The sequence below is a fragment of the Sciurus vulgaris genome (assembly GCF_902686455.1).
Source record: "Sciurus vulgaris genome assembly, chromosome: 5".
Taxonomy (NCBI): domain Eukaryota; kingdom Metazoa; phylum Chordata; class Mammalia; order Rodentia; family Sciuridae; genus Sciurus; species Sciurus vulgaris.
Window position 1 is genome coordinate 167,326,489 of NC_136465.1, and position 27,864 is coordinate 167,354,352.

General features: G+C 47.0%; 1 protein-coding gene across 5 annotated transcripts in view; it reads right to left on the reverse strand.

The window, feature by feature from the left end:
- The window catches only part of SYN3 (synapsin III), a 422,306-nt gene that overhangs the window by 312,241 nt on the left and 82,201 nt on the right, over positions 1–27,864 (reverse strand). For all 5 annotated transcript variants that reach the window (XM_079141614.1, XM_079141613.1, XM_079141612.1 and 2 more), the window contains one exon: positions 13,276–13,367. In XM_079141614.1, coding sequence (XP_078997740.1) covers positions 13,276–13,367 — 92 coding nt within the window. The remainder of the gene's footprint in view (positions 1–13,275; positions 13,368–27,864) is intronic.

Here is a 27,864-nt window from a genome sequence, read left to right on the forward strand (position 1 = left end):
GCGCTGGGCACTCTGAGAGGGATGGCAGCCCCTGGTGGGCTTCAGTATGCACCTGGCATGAGATCGAGTTCTAGAACAGTCACTCTGGCCACTGGAGGAAGGGTGGATTGAAGGGGAGATAGATTAACACGTCTTCCAATTCTTTGTCCTTCTCCTTCCATCAGGTAGTGGTGGGGGTCTCCTTAAATTTGCCCTGTGCCCATCTTTGGCCACTAGAATGTGGTGACACTGTGTAACTTCTGACACTGGCCCTTAAGATACCTGCAGCTTCTGTCCCTCCTGTAACTCATCTTCTTGAAAACCAGCCGGCTCTGCGACCACATGGCTGTGAGGAAGCCCCACAGCTACACAGAGGAGAGGGCACATGGAGGAGCGGGGGCACCAGACCAAGCGTGCGGACCCCCTGGCCCAGCCTCACCACGAGCCGCCTGTGGATCAAACTACAGAGACAGAAGAACATCCTTCAAGCCGTGCCCCAATTCCAGACCCACAGACTGATAGCAAAAAAAGAAAAAAATGGTTGCAGGTTCAGACCACTGAGATGGGGGTGGTTTGTTACACAGCAGTTGATAACCAAGACAGAGAGCAAGGGCAGAGGCAAGACCCGTGAGGCGGTGCTGCGGAAACCCAGGTGGGAGGGAGGCAGAGACCGCCCCTTTCGATGGAGGCCAGTCATCCCCGGGCTGAGGGCACTGCCGTCAGGATAAGCCCTCCAGACCGTAATGGATCATTCCAGAGAGCCAAGAGGACCCGAACGCTACAGAAATACTACTTACTCGCCAAATAAAGAATTGTCCCAGGAAAAACGCCCATCTCAATAGGACATCTCACACCTCACACGCCACTTTACGATTTATCAACACACTCAAACATGTCACTGCTTGATTCTGTCCACTGGTCTGTGGAGTTGGAATTCCATCCCTACTTTACAGATGAGGAAACTGACTCAGAAAGGACCCCACAGTCAGCACACTATCGAGGTAGACTTTGCACCTTTAACTTTTCTAGGTGAGTAGAGTTTTTTGTTGGGACACTTCCATTGCTCAAATTGCCACATTTACTTTAATTTTTGGTCCCAGGGATTGAACCCAGCAGTGCTTTACCACTGAGCCACATCCCCAGATCTTTTTATTTTTCATTTTGAGACGGGGGTCTCGTGAAGTCACTCGGGGCCTTGCTAAGTTGCTGAGGCTGGCTTTGAACTTGCCACCCTCCTGCCTCAGTTCACAGAGGCTGGGATTACAAGTGTGCACCACCACGCCTGGCTCCACACTTATTTTAGAACAAATAAAATAACATCTCATTCTGTCTTTAGTTGCCTGCCTGCTGTTCCTCCTCATAGGCTGGCTGGCGGGGCTCTTAAAATGGGGTCCTTGGGTGCCCAGGATTAGAATCACAGAGCCCGACAGCGTGAGGACTCCCGGGTCCCACCCAGGAACCGGGTCTTTCTGAGAAGGAGGCCTAAGCATCTGCATTGTTAATAGGTAGGACCATGTCATGTCACAGATAGTCGAAGTCACTGAAGTCACGGCTCTGCAGACTCTTGGGGAGCAGTGGGACGTGATGAAATGACAGTCTCTGAGCAGCTCTGCCAAGGGCACAGGGGCCGCCCCAGCCCTGCTCCCTACTGCCTGCTGGGGACCCGGGGGGCCTTTCCCTCCCTGGCTCCCACCCCGTGAGACCTACCCTGGTGCCCAGAAATGGGCGTGAGGGTGAGGGGGTGGGGGCCGTGTAGGAAGTGGGACCGTCGGCCACACGGCAGGCACTTGCACTTGACAGACTGTCCCTTAGTCCCCACCGCCAAAGAAACGCTGTCTGCAGGCTGTGGTCTGAGGACCTGGGGGTCGGGGAGGGGAGTTTGCCGGAGGGCCACGCAGACGTGAGTGGAGTCCGTAGTGGAACCCAGGAGCGCCTGACCCCGACGCCCGCGTTTTCTCCAGCAGGAGGCCGTGCCAACTGGGTGGAAGGACGCGGAGCTGGGAAGTCAAGGCAGGATCCGAGCCCCTCCTCCACCGTGTGACCTCGGGGAAGCGTCTCTTCACTGCTGTCGTGGGGGACAAACCCACCCGCTCTGAGCAGCGCTGGGTAGCAGAAGCCTTTTAGGAAAAGGCGGCCCCTTCTCAGGGAGAAGAGGTAGAGACTGGAGGCCAAAGGGTGGCGTGACTGTTGGTCCGTTCCTCCTTCTGTCAAGGCAGAAGCTGGTCCCTGGGGGACGGTGGAGTGGGACCGGGGCGGGGCCCTTCTGACCACGGCCATGGCACTGGGAAAGTGGGGAGGGGGCAGGGCCCGGGCTCACCCAGGTCTCGCTGGTCCCCAAATCCTGGGAATCGGCAGCCCCAGTTTCCCCCACCCGGCCCGCGGCTGCCCCTCTCCTGGGCAGTTGGCAGACCTGCCCGCGCACTGCTGGCCCAGAGGCCGGCCCACACTGTGGCTCTTGTGCGGCGCTCTTCCCGTTCCCACGCCCCACCTCGGCCAGTCCCCAGGGATCCTGCCGCCGTCAGGGCAGCGAGTCCATCAGCACGTCTCCCTCCGAGACTTCTCTGCTGGGCCCCACACTGCCCCTGGCGTGCCTGGCCTCGGGACTCAGACCCCGTGCCCTCCTGGGACAGAGGACAGAGGACCCGGCTGGCGTGCTGTCGGGAAATCCGTGCCTGGTTCACACTGCGGCCTGAGGCCTCTCGGTGGCGAGCTTTTCGCTTTGCAGAGCTGAGGGATTTTTATTCATGTGGACAGTCAGTCGGTCATGAATGCCTTCAGCTAAGACTCGGGCATGGTGCCAGGTGCTGGGGCTGCAATTCAGAAAAGCCGCCCTGAACTTGATCCTTGAGAGGGATCAACCCAGAGGAGACACAGGAAAGTAAATGATGGCCACCAGGGCCAAGGGCTAGGTATCCAGACCTGGTCAGTGGCCGGTACCAGGGAATAGCATAGGGACACAGAGGACTCCTGTCAGATGCTCCATTCCAGGAAACAGCCCAGTGAACTGAATCACACAACAGCCTCATACATCTGAATAGCATCTATGACTCCACTACGTCCCTGTGCTACGACCTTACCTAATGCAGCGTACACCTAGCCACCTTCGACTTCCGGCGCGATAAAGGCTGGAGGGAGAGAACATCCTTGCAACTGGAGAGCGGGGCCGGCATGGCCTGTCACTCTGAGCAGGGGACATTGGATAGGAGCTGAAAGCAGGCAAGAGGGTGAGCTGCTCCTACCTGCAGAAGCATCTCAGGATGAACAAAGAGCAGGCGCCAAGACCCCTGCCAGACACGGCACTGCCTCCGTGGGAGGACCAGGAGTCCCCGCATCGCACATGGGAAGCCCAGAGCCAGAAATGGGGAGGGACAGGTCTGGGGTGGCACAGCTCTGGGGAGGCAGAGCTGGGACCCCACCCAAGGGGCTGTTCCACTTCTGCAGGTGAGCTCTGGGCCACAAAGCCACCCCGCCTACCTGGACAGGTCCTGTGTGCTTTGCCAGCACAGAAGAGGGGCAGCAGATTCCCCCTCAGGCAGGGATGCAAAAGAGGAGCCGAGGAAAGGCAGCCTTGAGGTTCCCAGGACGGTGCCAGGCCAGGGAGTCCGTCTTTCCTCTTTTCCCTCCTCCAGCCCCCGAGCTGCCCCTCACCTGGGTGCATGGACGCTCACGGGCAAGAGGCAGAGGAAGCTCCTCTCCTTTGGGCCAAGGGCACTCTACTCTCTCTGCTGCTACTGAAGCCTCCTCTTCCGGGAAGACTTCCCTGCTAGTCCCACCCGAACACCAGCCGCACCCTGTCTCCTGCCCACCTCACCCATGTCTCACGACCTGCTGGCTGTTGGAACACACATCCGTTTTCTGCAACTTAAATATCAGCTCCACAGGGGCCCTGCATGGTCTGTTTCCTTCACGACCGGATCCTCCAGGTCAGGCACGTACTTAATGAATGAAGGAAAGGGAAGACGGGAGAGGCTCAGTGGGTGCAGACACCTTTAGGAGAGCCCATGGGGACTCTTCCAGGTGCCCAGGAGGCAGAGCAGGGCTGCACTCTCTGCAGTATTTCCTGGGCCCTGCCTGGCACTCGGAATGTGCTCAATAAATATTTGTTGAATGAATGACTATCTGGAATTTGAAATTCAAAGTCCAGGATGCTCAGAAGACTTGGGGCAATTATGTGTGCAATAAAGAGTGAGGAATGTTATTTATGAAAAGTATATTTTTTAATGGCATGTTTGCGAGTTCCCAGAACAAAGACTCAGGAAGGCTGAGGGAGGGGCCTGGCTGAGGAGCTAAGGTGTTGGGGATTTAGACAAGTCCCCCTCCCCTTGTCCCTGGCCTCAGTTTGTCCATCTGTCCAATGGCAACTTCCCAGAAAACTCTAAGCGCCTCTTCCAGCTCTGGGTCTCTAGGATTTGATAAGACATCCCCTCCTCTGGGACGAGCCCACACGCCCCCTCTTGGCTGAATCTCCGTCCCTGTAAACAGTGGGCCTGGGTGGGTCCTGCGGGCAGGAGGGGCAGATCTGGGAGCGTCTGCTGGCTTGCTTCTGCTCCTGCCTCCCCCTCCCGGGCTCTCTGCTCTCTGAGGTCTGACCTGCTAATGAGCAGATCCCCATTATCAGTCTCAGTGGTTTGAACGGCTGCCTGCAATTTAGTGTTGCCCAATGCTAGAAACCGAGAGGCCGGCTTGTGTAATTAGATCGGGGCCTCATTAACGTCTGCCTCCTCGGGCTTTTTCATCCTTAGTTCCTTCTGTCCCGTGTTTCAAGCCCATCTGTCTGTATGGACATGCCCCCTCCTCCCCTGGCTTTTAAATCACTCTGTTGCGGAGTCAGGCTTGAGCTTGGGCCCAGATCGGCCGCAGTAACCCACAAAGCACGAATTTCAACACACCCTGGGACGGCCTCTGCTCTGCCCCCTAAATAGAACTTTCCCAAGAACCTGGATGTCTGGACTGCCCTTAAGCACCTCGAGTTGGCCAGCTGTGGCTCACGTGTTGCACGGAGAGTGGACGTGGGAGGACTAGCAATGTCACTGCCATACGTACTGATGGTTTAACCCACTCGTGTGTAATGCTTTGCCATTCGCAAAGCACCACCCGATCTGACCCGGGGAGCAGGGCCTTGCTGAATCTGTTCACTGAGATTCCCCAAGTCAGTCCCCTCCAGATCCCACTCCATTCTTTCCCCATCCTCTCTGCCCTGTTCTGAGTCCCAGGAGGCTGATTCCTGTGGACGGCGTAACCCAGCTCTCCTGCCCACTGGCCTCTGCTTGGCTTTGGCACCACAGGAGACTGCAGGTCAGAGGGCAGGAAGGGTCACATGCTCTTCATAGGTCCCACCCTGCTGTCAGAGTGTCATGACTTTGGAAGTATCTGAGTTCTTCCACAGCTACAGCTTCCTCAGAGTGGCTCTCCTGCCCACGACTAGATTAAGCCTATTACACTTTGGGGATCCCTTATCCCAAATGCTGGAAGCATTTTGTGTTTTGGATATTTTTGGATTTTGAAACATTTGCATAGACATACTGAGAGATCTTGGGGACGGGACCCAAGTCTAAACACACAATTCATTTAGGCTTCATCTACTCCTTAGACCTAGCCTGAAGGTCATTTTAAACACTATTTTTCATAATTTTGTACATGAAACAAAGTTTTGTGCTGGAGAACTTTCCGCTTGCAGAGTCACGTGGTTGCTCTAGAAGTTCTGAATTTGGGGACACTTGGGATTTTCAGAGTACAGATGCTACACCTGTGATCCTGTCTCCCTCTTCGTGCCTTCCGCCGCAGGGTGATGGCGGCTTCCTGCTGTCAGTGGGTTCTGAGTGCCTCCTGTTCCCTTAGCCCCACATGTCCTTTAGTAAGTGGCTCCTTGAAGTCGCCGTATTTAAGTCATTTGGAGGTGACTTGTGCCTTCTGCCTGGTCCCTGTCTGATGCAATTCCTGTTACTGGAAATGGTATTGGGAAGGTGGTGGTAGGTCCTCAATAAGCACTTGTGGGCTGAACAAGCTTTTCACATCCAGCATCTCTGCAACCCTTGCCCAAGATGTCACATGGAATCGTTACCTTTCCCAGATGAACGAGCGGTACGTTTCTAAGTAGAGCAGCACACTCGTGCTGTGTCCTGGGTGACCCCTAGCTATACTCAGCCCTCTGCAGAGATTATGCACATTTTGGATCTGGAATGTTCCCCAAAAGGCCATGTGTTAAACACTTGGCCCCCAGTCCATGGCACTGCTGGGAGGTGATGGAACCTTCCTAGGTGGGGCCCACTAGAAGGAAGTTAGGTCAATGGGGGGACACTGGGACCCTGGTCCCTCTCTCTCCCTTTGCTTCCTTGCCACCATGAGATGAACAGGTCTCTTCCATCACACCCTCCTGCCATGCTGCACTGGGCCCCTGCAGGCCCAAAGCAAAGGGGACCAGTGACAATGGGCTCATGAACCAAAATAAACCTTTCCTTCTTTTAAGGTGATTGAACTAGGGTATTGTGTCACAGTGATGGAAAACTAACATATTCAGTTATATTCTGTACAGAGACTGCTATATTCTGTACAGAGACTCAGGGTCCATCATGCCAACCTGGTGTGGACGCAACAGGACAAGATGGCATGGGGTGGACAGAGAGAGATGCAAGGTGTTAAGGATACCTGGAAGTTTACTTAGCATCATATCAGAGACCTGGATTCACATCCAAGTCCTGCCATTTTCTAAGAGTGTGATTTGGTGCAAGTGATTTAATGGTCCCCAGTGTAACTCAGTTGTAAGGACTCAGTTTCTTCCTCTGTACAGCAGGACTGTAGTAATAATTATTAGTACTTAATTTAGTGATGACCCTGGTTCAGATGCTGTTGAGAACACTTCACATACACCAACTCCTCTCACCCTCACTCCAGCCCTCTGCAGAGGAGTTATTAACATTAGTGGTAAGTATTCCAGAGAAGGCACTGCACGGTCACACAGCTGCTCTGGTGGTGGCAGATCTGGGAGGACCACCCAGAGACAGCTCTCACCACTGGGTCACACTGCCTTACACTGTTGTTAGACCATCTCGTAAGGATGTGATAAGATCATGCTTCACATGAACACTGAGCACAGACCTGGTGCACAGAAGCCAAAGATAGGTGGCAATTAACTCTTCCCACATCCCTGCCTCAGTCAGAGACTTGGATTCTCCCCATGCTTCCTTCCATGCCCTGTCTACTGCTCCTGCAGGGAACTTACTGCTCCTTTAAGCAGCCCTGATGGTGACACTCTGAGCTGGATACAGAGGCAGTGCTGTGCTGGGGTGCCACCACAGGCTCTGGAGCCAGACTCCTGGACACCTGGGCTCCATGACCCAGCCTCGGTGTGTTGATCTCCTTATCTCTAAAGCGGGGGTGTTGAAAGGAGGAAATGAGTTGATGTATGTTAAGCGCTTGGCATGGTGCCTAGCACGTAGGAAATGCTGTAAAAATGTTTGCTAAATAAATAAAGATTCATGAATGTTGTATGTGCAGTTCAAGCTGGCTTAACCTGAAAGGGGTCGGTTTGGCTCCAGTTTGGGGATGAGTGCAGACCCAGAGCCTTGAGTGACATCACCAGGTCATCATCTCTCTCTCCGCTGCTCTTTCCTGTGTCTTGGCTTCATCCCTGGCAGATCGTTCTGTCAGGGGAGACAGAGCCTCCAGCAGCTCCCAGGGCCCAACCCACCAGCTCAGCAGCCCCAGGGAAATTCATGGACCCTGCATCCCAGAGTTCTACCTGAAGTCTTAGGAGGAATCCTTGTTGGCCTGGCTTGAGTTTCAAGGTGAGAGACAAAGGCTGGTCACCTGTTACCCGCTGCACACACCACATGGACTACAATGGGGAGGGGGTTGCCCCCATGGGAGCTCTCAATGCTGTTTCCCAACACAGAAGGGACGGACGCTGGGGAAAACCAGCTACCACCCATGTGCTGCCACCCATGCTGGACTCCTGTATTAGGGGTCTCCAGGGACACAGAGGCAACAGGATATAGGGAAGAGATTTATCATGGAGACTGGTGCAGGCCATGGTGGAGAGGGAGCAGTCCCACCATCTGCCATCTGCAAGCTGGAGAACCAGGAAGGCCAATGCTGTAATTCAGTTCAAGCTGGACGACCTGAGAACCAGGGGAGCCGATTGTGTAATTCCCAGCTAAGGCCTGAACTGCGGGGCCATTGGTGTCAGTGCTGGAGTGTCAAGACCCAAGCAGCAGGAGCTCTGTCATCCAAGGGCAGGAGAAAAGGATGCCTCAGGCTGAGAAGAGAGAGCTTTTTCTGTTTTTTGTTTTTCTTCAAACAGAATGTGGTGCCTGCCCACATTGGTGAGAAGGGATCATCTTCCAGAAACTCCCTCAAAGTCACTCAGAGATATGTGTGAGCAGCTCTCTGGGTATTGCTTAGCTTAGTCAAATTGACATGTACAGATAACCATCACATTGTTTTCCTGAAAGTTTTTTTTTCTCTTGAGTAAAACTGCAGAAGATCCAGGCCTTGCACCCTTGGAAATGCTTCTGGGCATTTTTGATAAAACACCTAAGTGTCTCAGAAAGAATATTTTGCGAGTAAAGACCACAGCTAAGGCTTGTTATGGCCCCATATGGCCCAGGAAGAAGCTACTGATTCCCCACCTGCAGGACAGTGTGAATCAGTCGGGGGCTTCCTGGTGCACATACACTTTTTTAGAAGTCTAGTACCCCGTAACAAGCTTGCAGAAACAGGCTGAGCTTGTAAGCACCTTCCTGGGCATAAATCTCAACATCCCTATGGCTCCCTGAACCTAAGGCTTTGGCTGTCATGACACGGTCTTCATGGCCCTAGGACTCAAAGCCTGGCCTTCCACCAGCTGCATCGAGAGCTTGTCCAAGTCTGCATTGCTTAAACTGATTCAGTAGGACCAGAAGTCTTGACTTCACTGGGGAACTCATGGGAAATGCAGATTTCAGGCTCCACCTGAAGACCCGATGGATAGGAATCTGTAATATTGTTATCATCATCATTATTAGTTATTATTACTTGCCCTTTAACGGAGCTCCAGGAGATTCATTGCACATTAAAATTTGAGACGCACAGCCATATTTATAGTTCTCTAGGGCTGCTTTAACAAAATGCTACAAGCTTTTGGTGGCTCAATACAATAGCAACTTACTCTCTCACAATTCCCGGGGCTAGAAGTCCAAAACCTAAGTGTCCACTGATCTGGTTCCTTTCGAGGACTCTGAGGGGGAATGCGTTGCAAGCCTGTCTCCTAGCTCCCAGAGGCTGTAGTGATCCTTGGCACTCTTTGGCTTCTAGATACATCACGCCAATCTCTGTCCCTACCATTACTGGCATTTTCCCAGTATCTGTGCCCAAATTTTTCTCTCCTTATAAGGACACCAGTCGTATTGAATCAAGGATCCACCCTGTTCTAGTATGACTTCATCTTAACTAATTCCATCTGAAACTACCCTATTTCCAAATACAGGCACAGTCTCAGGTACTAGGGGTTAGGACTTTAACCCATGATTTCGGGGGGACGCAATCGAACATGTAACAAACTACCTTCAAAGTCTGTCATTCTTAAATACTGGGAGACTAGTTGATTAAGAACTACCTGGAACATCTCTGTAAATTCATTTTTGTGAACAATTATGTAAGTTCAGAAAGAAGACAGTAGGCCCAGAATAAGACTTGGAATGTCTGTTTTTGTAAAGTGATTCTTGTGTCCTGACAGCACATCCCAGAAGTCTCCTCAGCTTTCCAGCTGACCCTCAAAATATCCCACGATAGTGGAATTGCTTAATTCTCCTTGAAGTTTTGTCCATTTTTAAGTCATATTTACAATACTTTCATTTGGTGGTATGAACTCAGTTAATATTTCTTCTCAGTAAATGAATCCCTTACCATAACAAATCACTTTCTTTCCCCTAGTAATTCACTTCATGTGGAAGTCTATTTCCCCCTGATATTAGTGTAGCTGCATTAACTAGCTTTCTGTTTGCCTAGTAGTTATGTGACATATTTCCCTGTTAACTTTCAAACTTTCTGTAATCTTATGTTTTAAATTAATCTCTTGTATAGAATATAGTCAGATTTTTAAAAATTTACCCTGAAAACCTTATTCTTTAATGTGAGCCTTTAGTTCATTTATATTTAATGTAGTTACTAGTATACACTGGTGACAAAGATATTCTAACTGCTCTGCGGGGGTTGCAGTTCTGACAAGTGGCCATGAGAGGGCGACTCCAGGAGATGCAGAAGTGCTCCCAGGCTGGAAGCAATTGGAAAATCAGGTATTTGCTTTCTGGCGTTCCACACTGTCTTGGAGCACATCTCCCCTACAAGTTCTGGACAAGAAAGGAACAAGGGTATGGATTGGGAAACAGGACAGTGGCAGATTAGGGGACACAGCTCTTTCATGGCTATGCCTGTTAGTGGGGTGAGGGCAGTGGAAGGTCCCCAAGGGAATGACCTTTTACTAACTTACATAAAAAAATAATACTTTAATAACTATTCCTGCTGTGTGAGAAGTTCAGAATATCAGCTCTGCTGATAAATTTGTGCTTAAGTCAACTCTTTTTTACTGCATTATTTATTTATCATATTTTTCTGTTGGTTTTCTTCTCCTTTCTTGACTTGATTTTCCTTTTTCTTACTCTCTTAGTTTTGAAGCTCTACATTCTATTTCTACTTTAGTGTAAGTCATTACACTAAAAATGATCTCATGCATCTTTAAATTTGCATCAAAGCCTATTATTAATCAATATGCTGATATTCCTCCCTGATGGTGGAAGGTAAACCTTAGTTCCTTCCACCCTCCCAGTCTCCATTAACTCAGGGTTGTGTAATCCAATCTTTTGTGTTTCTTAGATCCATAAGCTCTTCTTATTGTCCTTTGGAAACATCATTTTTAAACATTTTCCTCCTCTTCATGTCCTCTTACAGTTCTCAGTTAATCTAGGGTCATTTTCCTTTAGCCCGGAGGACATTCTTTACGATTACCCTACTGAGAGTCTCCTTTTGGTCTGTACATGTTTTTATTTTGTCATTATTCATAAAAGATGTTTCCCTGAGGACAGAATTATAGGTTGGCAATTAATTTCTTTCAGCACACTGAATATATTTTCACTATGACTCTCAGAATTTGTCACTATAATTCAAGAAATCTTTTTTCTCTGGCTACTGCTAAGATATTTTTCTTTATCTTTCTGAAGTTAGTTACACTATTGTTCTAGAATTACATGCTACTGAAAAGAATTCTTTTTAAAAATGTTAATGGTGCATTCTAATTATACATAATGGTGGGATTCATTATGCTATATTCGTACATGAACATAACATAATTTGATCAATCTCATTTTCCACTACCTGTTGAGCTTCTGCTTTGGGGGTTTGGAATCTTTCTGAAAGAATAATTTCCTGAGATGTTGCCTCTGTTCCATTCTCTTTCTGAGACTGTGATTAAATGGATGTTCTATCTTTTCCTGGGATTTAGCCATCGTTTCTGCATTTCCAATCTTTTTCTCTCTGTGCTTCTTTCAGGATAATTTTTTTCAGCTGTGTTTAATACAACACATTGATAATTTGGGTTATTGTAGTTTTTCAGTTCTAGAAGTTCTATCTGGTTTTTGTTAAACTGCCGGTCACTCTTCTCAGTAGATGTTTTCACACCTGATCAATTTCAACCTGAGTTAGAAATCTATCATTTTTTTCTTTTAATACTCTGTGTCTAATAATGCCAGTATCTGGTATCTCTGAGGTTGTATTTCTATTGTCCACTGTTTCCGATTCTCCGAACTCATGGTACCGGTGCCTGGTTATCTTCGACTGTGTGCTAGCTATTGTATAAAGAATTATTTAAAGTCAAGGATGAAAGTGTACTCCCCCACGAAGGAGTTGCTTTTACTTCTGGCATGTCTGGGCTCACCATAAACCAAGTGTAATCCTTGAGGCTTCCTGGAAGGTCTAGACAATTCAAACTGCAATCCAACTTGGGATTACTTTGAGGGCTCATCTACTTATGGTTCATGTCCACTTTGAAGATGTAATCCTATGGGGTCTTAGCTTCTGGTGGGGAGGGTCTCCCATTGCAGTTCATTCTGTGAGTGGCCCTTGGTGTTGGTTTCTGCCTCCCTCTCCTTCCAGAGCTTATCATGTTCAATTGCAAATTTGACCGACCTAATAAATACACTCAGAAGACAGCTGGCTTTTATAAACTCATGCATCTCCATGAGTTTGCACTGTTTCATCATTTCTTCCTGGTAATTCCTACTGTTGTGCTAACTTCTTGAAGTCTTTAAACATTATAATTACTGAAAACTAGCTTTCAGTGGAAAAGTTGGTTCAAATAATCTAACTCACCATTATTGGAAGTAGGAAGCCAGGAAAGGTCTTTCTTGGCACACAGTAGGCACTCAATAAGTGATGATTGAATTAGTTGAATTATAATTTTCCAAATAGCATTGCTATTTGGGTGTCTGCATTTGCAGAGGCTCTTTCCTACTCTTGGAACACATTCCTCATTCCCTTTCCCCAACCAGAGACACCCACGTCCTACCATTTGACAAGACTCAGAACAAATGCCACCTTTCCCCCAAAGTTTTTCCTGCTTCCCTATTTTCCCAAATCTGATCCTATCTCTGGCCTACTTGAACCCTCACATGACCTACTATGTACCATTCTCCATCCTGAGCTGGATAGAACTATATGTACACACATACTTATCTCTCCTGTGGATTTATACTTTTTTGTCATTTCTGGCTTCTGAAGAATTCCCTCATTTCCTCTCTAGCTCAGCATACATTATAAACAGACTTTTGGAAAAGATTATGTCCAGCACTGTTAGAACATGGAGGGGATTCTCTGAACACGTAGTCTGCTACGTTGTTGGACGCAGGATTGTGTGCATCCTCAAAACCCTTAGTGTGCACAGCCCCTTCCAGTCAACAGGGTGCTTTCCCACACATGAGTTTACGGACACTTCAGCAGTCTCTGACTTCAGGGTTGCTACTGCCATGCTTCAGATAAGAAACCGAGATTAAGAGAGACTATGTATAGAGCAGAATAGAGTCACGAAGCTGGAAACGGAACACACATCATTTCCCTCCACGCCTGTGACTTGATCCTGGACATCACAGATGCTTCCCAGGTGATCTGTGCCATTTTTGTTACAGCAGCAGCGCCTCTTTGGAAGCAGACCGTCCACATGGAAAAGAACATTTGGTGCAGGAGTCAGGTCCCGGGCAGAAGGGAGAGGGGGCAACGTGAGGTTTCCATGCACACCTGCCGGAAGGCTTTCCGTACCTCAGCCACGCTTACCTCACTACTTTGGTCCCATTTCTCACGACTTGCATGTCCACCATGCAGCCCCCAGTCACGTAGGCAGCCAGGTTCAACTCTGAGAACTCTGCCTGAAGGAGAAAGCAAAACAGAGAAGAATCCACTGAATGCTAACGGTTCACAACTGCTGACATGTTCCGGGTCGTGACAGGTGGTAGAGGTGCATGAAGGTCCAGCTCCATTTTAGCAATGCTGTCTCCAGCCTCCTTTTTGAAAGGCGAGGAAGCTGAGGTGCACAGAGTCATGTTGACATGTTCAAGAGCACACAAGTAACAAAAGGCGGAATTGGATCAAAACTGTGCATCTCTGATTCACCAACCCATGATTTTAACCACTATTCATTTCTGCCTCCTTGAAGGTAGAAGAGGCCACTCTGGCTCTGTGACCAGAAAATGACAAAATGCCCAGTTTCTGCTAGACTCCTGGTTCAGGCTGCACAGGGGCACTGAGCCCCTATGGTAGCTTATATCTAGTCACGGAACCTTCCTCAAGTTATTTGCCTACTTCCTCTTTTTGGTACTGACTCCTCCAAGCTCCGCCCATATGGCCCCATGCCTGTGCACTGGCATGCTGCCATTTTGGTCACGATTGATGGGGTAGGCATTGGACCCAGGGTGGAGGAATAAGATAGTCCTCCTGAGAACCTCAAGGGGCTGAGTGCTCCACACAGGTTCTTTCTAGGTGGCTGTCTCTTTAATGGACACACCTGGGTGCTATTTGGGACCATGTTTTCTGCTAGCTGCAAATGAAGACCATAGTGGAATACCATAGGAAACATAGTGCATGGTAGAAGGAGAGAGAGAGGTCACAGTCACCAAGATAGGGAGAAGGACACAGGGGTAAGAGATGGGGATCCTGTTGATATTCACGTACCAGCTATGGTCCTGCCTTTGGATCTGAGGTTCCATCTGTTCTCATACTCATTTGTTTAAGCAAATACTCATGAGTTTTTATTGCTCACAATCAGAATCCTGTGGCATACACCCCTCTGCCCGCAATGTACGCTCCTGGGGATGGAGACTCATTGTTACAAACCATCTGTATTAGTTTCATAGGGTTGCTGTAATAAAGTACCACCAGTGGTCAGTTTAAATAGGAAAAAAATTATTCTGTACAGGTCTGCAGGCTAGAAGTTCAAAGTCAAGGTAGGGTTGGTTTCTTCTGAGGGCTTGTGAAGGAAGGATCCATGCCAGACCTCTTTCCTTGGCTTGTAAGAGAGCCATCTTTCATGTCTCCTCATGTCATCTTCTCTATGTATGTCCTTGTATCCTGTTCCACTTTTTTAAGGACGTCAATCACACAGGTATACTTTCACTGTAATGATCTCACTTTAAAAGGCCCATCTCCGAATGAGGTCACATTCGGATGCACCGTGCACGAGGACTGTAATGTCTGAGTTTTGGGAGGTGACAAGTCAGCTTAAACTAACATCATCTAACCGGCATCACCCCAGATGGGGCCTATGCACAGGGGTGCCAAAAGCAGCTTTTGGATTTAGTGACTACACAGAACCACTGGCGTATATGAATTATGTGCTGACCTCAGGGTTCACATGTATGAATTCATTTAATCCTCGCTGTTGAGATGAGAAAACCGAGGCAGAGAGAGATCAGTCATTTCCACAATGTCACACAGTAGGTAGCAGGAGCGACTATTCAACTCCAGGCAGACTGGCTCCAGAGCCTGTGGTATTTGGGGAAGAGGGGAGTAACCAGGCACTGAACCACATCCCCAGCCCTTTCTAATTTTTTTATCTGGAGACAGGGTCTCACTAAGTTACAGAGCCTGTTTATAACTATTTTACACTCTGCTACCCCAGTCATTCAGCCAAATGGGGCATTTGGTGGATTATAAATGGAATTTTAGAGCCCTAAAAATAACCCATTTAAAGAGGAAAGACAAGTTTACATTGACGGTAAATATGGTTTTCTCGTGTTGACTTAAATGTATATCCCTGGAGTCATTTAACAGGAATTATGACCAAAGAGCTAGCCCTCTCCACCGTGGTGTTGAAGGAAACCTGGAACACTTATGTCTCTTGCTCTAATTAATAACCTCATTATCCTGTGGCAAGGTGAAAGAAAAAAGAAAAGGTCACTGTTAATGAGTCCAGGTTGGTAAACAGTGGTAATGACCTGTTGCAAATTCAGCCCTTCGTGCTTGAGATACTTCATGGGCGAGATCACGAGGAAGAAAAGTTGTTGTTTGTGCGTGGTGGACAAAATAAGTTAGAAGAAGGCTGTAAAAGAGGGGAGCTGGTCACCATCAGAGCTGTGGAAGTAGAATCTCCTGCCCAGGGATTGTCTTGCTGCCCGAATACAGACAGCTCTGGTGGAGGATGACAAGCTGGAGGCTCAGCTCATTCAGAGCTGGGAGTGCAGGGTTCTTTCTGTCCTTGGTTTATGGATAATTAGAGGAGGCAAATGCTTGGGTGGCAGAGGAGCAGGCCTCTGCTGGATCCAGCATGGACAGTTGAGGTAGCAAACAAAGAGGGCCTTCCTCTGAATTTAACATTCTAAAAACGTCAATAGCTATGGAAATGAAACAGAGGATCCAGGCCACTTCTTCAAAAGAACTTGGTTTTCCTGGTAGGATCTCAAAGAGCAGCTGTTCTAGAAGGGTCTAAGAGCCTGTGTGGAAACTGTAGTGGATGCAGTTGTATTTCCTAGAAAGTTGTGTTCAAGTCCTAATCTCTGATGCCTTGGGATGGGAGGACTTTTTGTTTTGAAATGGGTTTTTGGGGAATGTAATTAAGATGTAGTTAAGTGGGTGTTTTCAGAGATGAGATCAAGCCCTAAATTCAATGACAAGTCCTCAGAAGACAGGAGGGAGGGAGACAGAAAGACACAGGGAGGAAGGCCACGTGACATTGGGACAGAAATTGGAGTGATGCCAATGAATGCCAGGAGCCACTAGAGGTTGGCCGGACCAGTCAAGGAGGGATTCTCCCTGCGCGCCTTCAGATGGGGCGCAGTCCTGCAGAAACTTAATTTAGGATTGCTAAGCTCCAGAACCAGAAGAGAATACATTTCTAATGTTCAAGCCACCTGGTTTGTAGTAATCTGTCATGACAGCCCTAGGAAATGAATTCAATACCTTTGGAAAATGAATGCAATTTCAGTGTCATGTACAAAGTCACCAGAACTCACAGAAGGTCAAAGCAATGGGGTCATGCTCCCAAACACAGGCATTTAGGCACATAATCACGCACACATATTCTTTCTTTCTCTGTCCATCTGCATCTGCCTTTTTCTCTCTTTCTCTCACACACAAAGTAATAAATCAGCTGTTTAGTTATACCATAAGGCATTACTGTCAGAATCACTTAAATTTCTTGCATGAGTTAATCTTTACACCTGAATATCATTTTAGCTCCGTGTTAGGTATGATGTCTTTTAAAAAACTACACTTTTGGCCCTGTGGTAGGAATAAATGCATACTCGGAGAGAGAGCACATTCAGATATAAGTTTAGTCAAGTTATTATCTGCTCTGAGTCTTAGTTTGGACGTATCTGGAATAGAGACAATGGTATCAAGAAGATTCATCTTCAAAAGTTTTTGTGAGGATCTATGATTAAGAGACAACCAGCAGAGGACTGAGATGTAGGAGGGTGTCTGTAAACAGCGGTCAGTGTTATTTTCAAGCATTTCGTTGTCTTGGTAAGAATAAACTGAAGCCCTCAAAAATTGGGAAAGCAGAAAAATAGTGACTAAGTATTTAAAACACATGAATTAAAAATATATATATAAAGGTATAGAATATGGCTTACAGACTCCCATTTATGGGCAGAATGAAGTCCTACAGACTGACTTTATTTATGCTCCCATATTAAGCAAAGGGGAATCCAGACAAAGTCCATGAAGCATCAGTTTTCAGCCATTGTACAACAGGCATTTCAGGACCACGATTCCCACAAAAAGGAAGCAAGTTAAATTAGCCCTGTGATTCCCCCAGGTTAATGCCTAGAGGCAGCTTCCAGGCAGGAGAGCAACCTGGGAGAAGGCAAGCAGAGCTCCTCGGTCTCGCTGAGTTGAGCATACAGAGACCGAAGTTCAGAGGGCCACCATGGCCAGGATTCGCAGGAGAAAAACAGCAGAGGACAAGATGGAACAGCCCAGAAATCGGACTCCGCCAGGAGAGGTGTGCAAGTCTTTGGCTGAGCACTCATTTGAACGCGCATGAAAGGAAACTGTTGTTTCTCATTCTCAGGAAATTCTCAAGGATGGAGAGGGAGATATTAACAAGGCGAGGAGAGAAAAAACAATCATAAGATCAGTGAGAAAAGCATCAAAGCAGGCTCAACAATATCTAGAGCCCAGACAAGTCGAGAAGTAGTTCAAGTTCTCACTGGTTACAGGATAAAGACCTTGTAATCTGAGTAGGGTACTCAAAGTTTAGTCGTAGGACTAAATTATTTTTGGACTAAAGCATGCTCTGGGTCTAGGAGGACAAACTGGTCCTGTTTTGCTTTGGGTTTTCCCAGCGTCAGAACTACAAGTACCAATTCTCAGGTGCCCCTCAGTTACAGTTTTAAACTGCAAGTCTCATGTCTTGGGAGCTTCCTTAGTCCCAGACAAAATGGAAAGATTGATCATTTTATCTAGCTCTGTCCCCAGGAAAGTTTAAAAGTAAACCTTGAATGAATCAAGCTTTTTTCAAATACTTCACTGGGTAATGAAGTATACTTCTCTGCAGAATAAATTATACCACTATTTAAAGGAATACAACAGAATCCAGCACCCAACACATAATATTCATAATGAAAAAGTTATGGCATTCAACCATAAATTGCTAGGCATGCAAAGAAGCAGGAAAATATGATCCATAATAGAGGAACAGATCCAGAAATGGAAGAGATAATGGGAAGAGCAGAAATGAAAGTTAAAGGATACTTAAAAATAAGGAACAAGACAAGAATGCCAACAATGTCTATTTTTGTTCAACATTATATTGAGAGGTCTAGACTGGAAATTAGGCAAAAAAAAAAAAAAAAAGAAAGAAAGAAAGAAAAAAAAGAAATTAAAGGCATCCAGATCAAAAAAGAAGTGGTAAGACTACTTAAAGATGACATGATCTCCCGTACAGAAAATTCTTAGACTCCTCTAAAAAACTGTAAGAACTAACAAGTTCTGCAATGTAGAAGGATACAAGATCAATATGCAAAAATCAACTATTTTTGTATACTTACAGTGAACAAGTGTAAATGATATTAACAATTCCATTTATAATAGCATCAAAATCATATAAAGAAATATCTAATAATCGAACAAAATAAATACAAAACCCTAAAAACTAAAAAAAATTAAAAAGAAATGGAAATTAAAACAACTATTGTTGATAAATTTTATATTCTCGAGAATTCAGAGGGAAGCATAACATGATGAAGAGAGAAAGGAAAACCATAAAAGAAAGAAAATGAAACTTCCAGAGATAAAAATTGTAACATCTGAAATAGAAAAAAAGGCAATGATGGAATTCATGACAGTTTAGACATCACAGAAGAAAAGGTGAACTTGAAGAGAAAGCAATCAAAAGTATTCAAAAGAAGCACAGAAACAAAACAAGCAATAATAGGTGTTGGCAAGGATGTGGGGGAAAAGGCACACTCCTACATTGCTGGTGGGGTTGCAAATTGGTGCAGCCACTCTGGAAAGCAGTAGGGTGATTCCTTAGAAAACTTGGAATGGAACCTCCATTTGACCTGGCTATTCCACACCTTGGCCTATACCCAAAGGACTTAAAATAAGCATACTACAGTGACAAAGCTACATCAATGTTTATAGTAGCTCAATTCACAATAGCTAGATTGTGGAACCAATCTAGATGCCCTTCAACAGATGAATGGATAAAGAAACTGTGGTATATATATACAATGGAATATTATTCAGCCATAAAGAAGAATAATATTATGGCATTTGCAGAGAAATGGATGGAATTGGAGAATATTATGCTAAGTGAAATAAGCCAATCCCAGAAAACCAAAGGCTGAATGTTTTCCCTGATAAGTGGATGATGATATATAATAGGGGTGGGTGGGTGGGAGGTGAGAGAAGAATGGAGGAACTTTAGATTATGTAGAGGGAAATGAGAGGGAGGAGGGTATGAAAAATGGTAGAGTGAGACAGACATCATTGCCCTATGTACATGTATGATTACATGAATAGTATGAATTTACATTGTGCACAGCCATAGGAATGAAATGATGTACCCCATTTGTGTACAATGAATCAAAATGCAGTCTGTAAAAATAAAAAATAAAAATAAATAAAAATTTTAAAAGTAAATGAACTTCCAAGTGTCTGCACGATTCTAAACATTATTATTTTACTTTCTTTTCCACTTTGTTGAAAACTGATTCACATTATTTGTGGCCATTTGTAGCTACTGGGCAGATTTAAAAGAATTTGTGTCCTTTATTTTTAACAGAAAAAAATGTCATAATATATGGCTTTGGAAAATGAAGATAATTGATATTTAATTTTGGTCAAGACTGTACTTTAGGAGGGAAAATTACCATGTGATACATTTGTAGCATACTACCTGAAAATGCTATTAAAGGCAGGTAGGTGTTCGTTCTTGGGTCCATCTATGGGCTGTTAAAAGGCACATATGGGGCTTGGGGTCTTGGCATTTTATGACCCTTGATAAAATCAACTAGAGGAGGTTTTCAACACTGACCCCCAAAATATCTGACAGTACTGTACGACCCAAGTTTCCCTGTTTGTTTTTAACCATGATTAGACTTATGCATAAAAAATGAAGGGACCGTGGAAAGAGACTGGCCTTGAACTCTGGGGACCAGGAATCTAAATTCTGAACTTGACATTGACTTCAGGCACACTTCTCACTCTCTCTTTCTACTTTAATATTTTCCGTCTTTAAAATGATAGAGCTGTAATCACTTGAGCCAATTCTCTCCAGGGTCCCTTCCATTTTTACATCCTCTTTCTCAGCCAGAGGCCTCCAATAATCACCAGAGTACAAAATTATCACAGCACACCTTGAGGGACAGGAATGCTAAGCAACGAGATTTTTTATAAGAAAGGAAAGGTGTTCACTGTTTGTATCCTGCTCCTGGCACGGAGTAGCTGTTCAAAGAGTACTTATTGAGTAAGATACTGTTTTTATGTTTTGCAGTTGAATGGTGTTATGGTTTGGATATGAGGTGTCTCTGGAAGCTCACGTGTGAGACCAGGTAGGAATGCTCAGCGGTGAAATCACTGAACTACGAGGACTGTGACCTAATCAGTGGATCGATCCATTTGATTAATAATTTGAAAGAATTACTTCCCTTGGCAACAACTCTAGGCAGTTGGGGTGTGACTGGAGAAAGTAGGTCACTTGGGGTATGCCTTCGGGGTTTATATTTTGTCCCTGGTGCCTAGATTTTTCTCTCATACGGTAGCAAATCAGTCTTCCATGGCAGCTCTAACAAACTGCCACAAATTTAATGATTTCAAACAGCACACATTCATTCTCTGACTGCCCTGATTGTCAGAAGTCTAGGTTAGCGTGGCTGGTTTCTCTGTTCTGTGTTTCACAAGGTCAAAATCACAGCGTTGGCCAGCGGGGCTCTGGGAAGAAGCTGCTTCCCAAGTTCACCCAGGTCGTTGGCAGAAATCAGTTCTTTGCAATCCTAAGACTAAGCTCCCTCCCTTGGTGCATGTGCTACTTGTGGACCCTCTTCATCTTGTGCCACCCAGCAATGGCACATCGAGTCCTTCTTAAGTTTAGAATGTTCCTGACTCCCCATTTGGCCACATCTCCATCTCCAGCCACAGAAAATCCTGTTATTAAGGGATGGTGTGCTTGGACAGGCCTAACTGGAGGCTCTGGGACACCCTTATTTTAAGGTCTGTAACCGTAATCACAACAGCAAAGTCCCTTTTGGGTAACGTTTCTGCAGGTTCCAGAGATTAGAGAGAAGATATCTTTGGGGTGGAGGGGGAACAGCAAAGTCCGCGGAGGGAAGTGATTTTTTTTTTTTTTTAAATGAGTAAACATGTATGCAGCTCTTTCTAAGTTCCAAGCTCTGTGGTAGGTGATAGATATGGTTAGAATCATATCAGCTATGAAAACCTGTTCTATAGCTTCTAGATCAGAAGGAAACAGAAGCACCTGCCTGTAAATAAGTGCAGGTCCAATCCCAAGCACACACGTGCCCCTGCGCACACACACGCACAGACAGGGAATGCACTCTATTTCCTGTGGAGTCTGGCTGCATTCCCATAAGCGCAGGCACCTGGCAAGTATGTAATGTCAAGCAGATAATATTACTGAAAGTATGGGGTATTCATGTCTCGTTACTGATAATTGCATCTGTGATAATAATGTCGATGACAGCCTGGAAATTGGTGACTGCAATCATCGTCATGATAACAAGCTGAAGGATCCTTTGAGGCCAGCGGATCAATGGGACAGAATCTGAAATTGGGACTTGGAATTGGATGACTGACTGGAATGTACACCAGAAACCAAGAATGCGTGGGAACGTGGAGGTAACAGCTCTCGGCCTTGACCGTGAAGGCTGACCGAGGGAGGATCTAACACAAAGAGATGTTGTCCAGAGTTCCTGAGAAAGGCAAGATGCTGGCAGACAGATTGTTCTGGAATCCAAGGGTGACTGATAAGATACTAGGAATTCCTGTCAGTTAGCGAAGACAAATCTAGTGCAGACCGCGCCCTTAAACCCTTAGAGTTTGTCCTTGCACCTGGCCTTATGTGTTCATAGATTTTGCGGGAGAAACAGAAAAGAGAGAGAGAGAGACAGGCAGAGCAGGTACTAAGTTCACTGGAAAAGGTCTCAGCCTCTGCGGGGACCTCTCCTGAGGCCCTGGTGACCCTGATCCCTTACCCTGCTGGACGACCTTTCTTACCACCCCTTCTAAAGAGCAGGAGCTCTTCCGCTGCCCAGGGCCCGGGGCCACACTTGCTAGTGGCTGGGGCCGCTGCTGGCTGTGTTTGGGTTCCACATTCTGTAGCTGAGTGTCTGTGCACCTGGGGGCCACTGTGCTCACTTTCCCTCTCCTGCTTGGTAGCTCCTTAAAGATACTCACCCAGCATCCATCTTTCGGCAGTTCTCTCTTCTAATCCATGAGCTGGCAGGAGACTCTGATTCCCACGGGTTCTAATTCCCTGGAGGCCTGAATGTCGTGCTTCTCCTGCACTCATCTTGTGCCCTGTGACTATGGACTCCAGCCTCATATCTAGTCAGTAGCTGTTGCCGCACGTGACAATGTGTTACCGCCTGCAGCAACAATTGCACAGATATTTATCGGAGGTGGACTGGAAACTGAGCTACTTCTACTATCTTTCTCTTTAGTGGGCTGCTTTCTTGCTTGTTTGCTTGTTTACAGAGGACAGCGGAAATGAGGCTTACTTGCTTTGAGAGGAGAGAGAGAGACTTTGAGAGAAGGACAGGCTTTGCTTAGAGCTTAGAGGAAGAGAGACTTGCTATGCCTTACTTAAAGTCTACTGCTTCTTAAAGGGTGCATCCTGCATCCTGCGTCCTTCACTCTGCTATCTAGAGGTGTGGCTTTACTTCTCCGTTCTGCAATCTGCAACCTGCGTTCTGCCATCATTCAGAGGTGCTGCTTAACCGTTGCTTATCCTCTTTGCTAGCTGCTTATCCCGTTATTCTCTCTACTAGTTGCTTATCCAGTTATCCCCGGTGCTTCCTATAGGTGTATCTTATATACCTAAGGCAGCCAATCAGCTTAGGATTAGCACAATTGAAGCACACCCCTCAGTGCCAATCAAGAAAGAATGAGGAATATCTGTTGACCACTAGCACAAAGGAGACATTAACTAATCAGGCAAAAGTAGATCACGCTGTGTTAACATTAATTATGCGCCACCTCTTAGCTCAATGCCAGCCGCCATCTTAGGGTTACCCAAACATGTCTTCTGCAAGTAGCATCAATAAGATGTGCCTTAAAGGGGGCTCAGGGGCTCCACTGCTTGGCATAAAGCCTAACCAGAGGGAATCAGCCAGCCTTACCCAGACCTCGCGCGGGGGTGGCGACCCCCAGCTAACACCGAGTGGGACTTTGACTCGTATTTGCTACTCCTCTGTGAGTTTCCAATGACCCTAACAACCTGGAGTGGTGGGTGGCGGTGGTGATGTCAGGGTGGGATTAGGGCGTTCCTCATCCTCTCGGAAGTTAGCATCAAAATTCTGCCCTAATCCCTAACAGATTGATATCTTCACTCTTGGGAATGAAACCGCATATGAAATTCCTTTTAAGAAAAGCAGCCTTCTGCATGAACTGTGCTCTTCCCTGCTTCCTAAATTCTCTTGCAGCCAAGGAGACTCATCAAAAAGTTAAATAACAGCAGCAATCATTTTTTTTTTTTTTTTTTTTTCAACTGCTAAAGACAGAACGCCCAAGCCCGACGTGGCTCATGAGACCCCACATGATTTAGTTTCTGGTGGACTCCTAGACATGGCCTGCCACCGTCCTAGTACTCCAGGTTCTGACTCTTCCAGCCATCACTGCACTGGCCTCCTTCCCACACACTGAGCAAGTTCCAGCCTCCTGTTCCCCTTCAGTGGAACTTTCTAGAATCCATCAACAGGCAGGCTTCCTAGGGCCATTCACACCCTGCTCGACAGTGCCCCCAGAGGTGCCCTCCTGCAAAGCACCCTACAGAACTCCACACCACATTTCCTTGTGTAAGCTTCCCCTGCAACACAGATCTCCATCTGACATAAACACTTACGTAGGTCTCCGTCTAACCTGTCCGTCTATCTGTTTGGTTCACTGCCTGTCCCAGCTCCTAACACAGTGCCTCGTGTGCAGCAGACGCTGGGCAAATATCATAGAATGCACCAAGGACAATTTTGCAGATGTCAGAGATGAGACTCAGAAAGGCAGAGGGACTGGTTTTGCTCCAAATTCCACCCAGGCAACTATGTCAACTGGGACCCAAACCCAGGTCAACGCCCTTCGTATGGTGCCAAGGGGCTGCTGGTTATTTTTGGTGACTCTCATTTTAATGCATCAGCTAAAGGCTGGGGCTTTCTGTGGCCATCAGTCACTCTGGCTCGCACCTTCCCATGTCTTCTGCACATTAGTTCGTGGCACCATCAGTGAGGCCCTGACGTCCTGCCCCTCCTCCACTCGCCTGCCTCATTGCTGGCAAACTTGGTAAGCCACAGGAGGCCTGCCGTGGGCAAGTATCTCCTCCTGCCCACTTCCCAGCGTAGGCCAGTGTAGCTCCCAGGGCCTGGGGGCACCAACGCCTCCTAGGCTAACATCTTCAGGCAAAGCTAATTTTCCTCCTGCTCAGACTCACCTTGCAGATACAGGAGGCTTGGAACATCCACACACTCAGTGACCCTTTCCAGGAGAGAAAAGCCACACCTGGCATCTCAGTGAGGGCCCAGGGTCTCTGACTCAGAGGGTGCTGCCCAGCCTCATGCCTGCCCACCATGCCCAGCACTCAGTTGCTGCAGGCTGGTGCAAAGCTCCTGCTGCCCATTAGAAAATCACACTATTGCTATGTTGTGTGCACCAGTGCTGAGGGAGGGAAGGGGTGTGTGTGTGTGTGTGTGTGTGTGTGTGTGTGTGCACGTGAGTATTGTTGGGGGACCAGGCCAAGTAGGGAGGGATAAATACATAAAAACATGTCAGAACAAATATAAACACACAGGAGAAATAAAATGACAAAACCTACATTCCTAAATGTTCAAATAATGGAATATTCAAAATTAGGTGGGGTTTCTACACACACACATGCGCATATACACACAACCAATTTACAAACCACATTTGCTAACGTTGCTGTTGACAGGGTTTGGCACACCGTAATGGTGTTCAGAATCAGACCACGTGAGTCCGAGCCTGCGCTGTGCTCCTTCTTTGCCGTATGGCTCTGGGAAACTCTGTTAGCCTTTCTATGTTTGTCTCCCATCTGTGACATGAGGCTACAGTTGAGCTGTCCTTGGGAAGCTGTGAGCATTAAATGAATTTCTCCATTCCAAAGCCACTCGAAAGGTGCTGGGTGAATGTGAGTAATGAACCTTAGTTATCCCGGTTTTGTTCTTTAATTTGATTGCCACATAATTTCTCCATACAAGAGCAGGTCATAGACTCCTCATTAGCAGATGAGAGACTGAGGAGCAGAGAGTGCAAATGACTTGACCAAGATCACAGGGCTGCTGGGTGACAGCTGAAACTTGAACTCAGGACCCTCTGACTCTGTTCCTCATCGATTCAAGCATTCGACAAATCGTTCCTGAATACCTCCTCTGACCACCTCCTCTGCTGAGGACGGGGGCTGGGGACACAGCAGTGAGAATAACAGATGGGGTCCCCGTCTTCGTGGAGTGACATTCTAGACAGAGACAACAGATATGTTCACAGAGGGAAAAGAAAACCCCGGTAAGAAGACAGAGGGCTGGGAGGAGGTGTGTCATAGCCAACGAGGACACTGCAAGGAGGTGGCATTTGAGGAGCAAAGTGAGGGACCAAATCGAGTTGGTGGAAGTGGGGGTGGGGTTCCAGGAAGAAGGACCAGCAAGTGAAAAGACCCCGCCACTGGAGAACATGCACAGAAGTCAGGGAATGGCAAGGAAGCCAGCCTGGCTGGATTGGCTGGGGAGCAGGTAAGTGGAGGGACTGGCTGGACCGTGCTCGGGATTCAGGATTTCATTCCACAGAGGATATTAAAATGTTAGGACCGTCACCGTCCTTGTCACTAGCATCATCATCTTCACCACTGGCCGTGGTGTGGTAATGCCCTTCTCCTCCTCTCCCCATCTCTTCCTCTCTATCACCACCACACACCACCATCCTAGGCAATGTGGAGTCAGGAAGACAAGTTCAAAAGACATTGCCAGTAGAAAGACACCATTTCGATTTTTAAGGAATTTCTCAATGACAAAGTCTTGTTCCCCAAAGACTAGAGGACATTTGTTAGGGGTTAAGGTGGGCCTCTGGTGGGCGGCAGCGGAGGACACAGGCATGCCCTGATTCTGCCCTTCCTGCTCAGAGTTTCCCAAGATGGCTGCATCCACGAGAAACAAGGGCACCTGAGAGTCAATGTCAAACATCCATTGTCCTTTTCCTACCCAGGGGAATCTTCAAGAGGGAAGAGGCTTTGATAAAGTTCTGAGGATGGGAAGGATGTCCACCAAGGAGAGGGGGAGGAGGAGGGGTCTCTAGGAGGAAACAGAATGAGGCCATCAGGGCCTCATTTTCCCGTCTCCGGAGCTCTTACAAGGTTGTGAGATTTAGGCATAAATCTTGCCATGTGCAATGAATTTCTGCTGCCTGCCATCCATAGGGCGAATGCTCGGTGACTTGAAGACCACAGCTCAGCAACAAGGAACAACGGTTAATGTTCCCCTGACATTTGCTCATGGCCGAGCGGGTGCCATGATTTAAACACCAGTCTGCAAAGTGCGTGGGCCAGTGTGTGGGCAGTCTGCCCACTGCTGGGGATGGATGGGTCTGGGTGCTTCCAGACTGGATGGAAACTGAAGTCCGGGTTGGGCTGGAGTCCTGGTAGGAGGGCCTGCCTAGGCGAGATGAGGCTGCAAACCCGTCTGTGCGGGACCCGTGGACCAGCTGGGGGAGCAGTGGCAGGGGCTCCATCCAGGGGCTGATGTAATGAAAGTTCTGTAGTTTTTTTTTTTTTTTTTTTTTTCCAAATTGAGAATTGCAAGTTATAATGTGATGACAGGAACATTTCATCCTTCAAAGCTCTGAGAAATCCAAACGCTCTGTCCTTTTATTTTTAAATTTTTTATTTATTTAGTTTTTGTTTTAAAGACCCAAGACCGTTTTCAGCATTATAAGAAAAAAGGCATCCTCTTCTTTTTTTTTTTTTCCCCCAGAGGGTGGACCTTGTCTTCTGGTTCCAGATCTACCGTCCCCCTGGGTCCCATCTACCCTCCATTTAACCCAATCTTTACAATGAGGGGTCAGTTCTAGAAAAAGACCTGCCACTTTCTACCACTGGGGCCTCTGGAAACATGGCCAGGTTTGAACCAGACATGGGGACCCCCTTGCAACTCTGACTGAGCACTGGACACTTTAGCTGTTCTTGACCTTTTTTTTTGGTACTGGGGATTGAACCCAGGACCTTGTGCATGCAAGGCAAGCACTCTACCCACTGAACTACAGCCCCAGCCCAGCACTGGACACTTTAGAAAGGCCAGCAAGGTTAGCAGTCAGGGCACAAAGTGCTGTGAAGACAGTGGAGCAGGTTGGTGACCAAGAGAAGTGTGCAAAGAGGCAGCCATGCATTTCTAAGGAGGTGACATTTGAGCAAAGAACCTGGCTACAGTGAGGGCATGAGCTGTGTAATACTGGGGGAAGAAGCTTCCAGCAAAGGAACAAGATTAAAGACTCTGAGGTGTGGTGTGTTTGCTTGACTTTTCTTTCATTGCAGAAAAATATACACAACATGAAATTTATTATTTTAAATGTACAAGGTAGTGACATTAAGTGCATTCATGTTGTTGTGCATCCATCATCACTATTCATCTCTATTACCTTCTTGTCATCCCCAACACAAACTTTGTACCATGTAAACAATAATTTGTCCTCTTTCCTCCC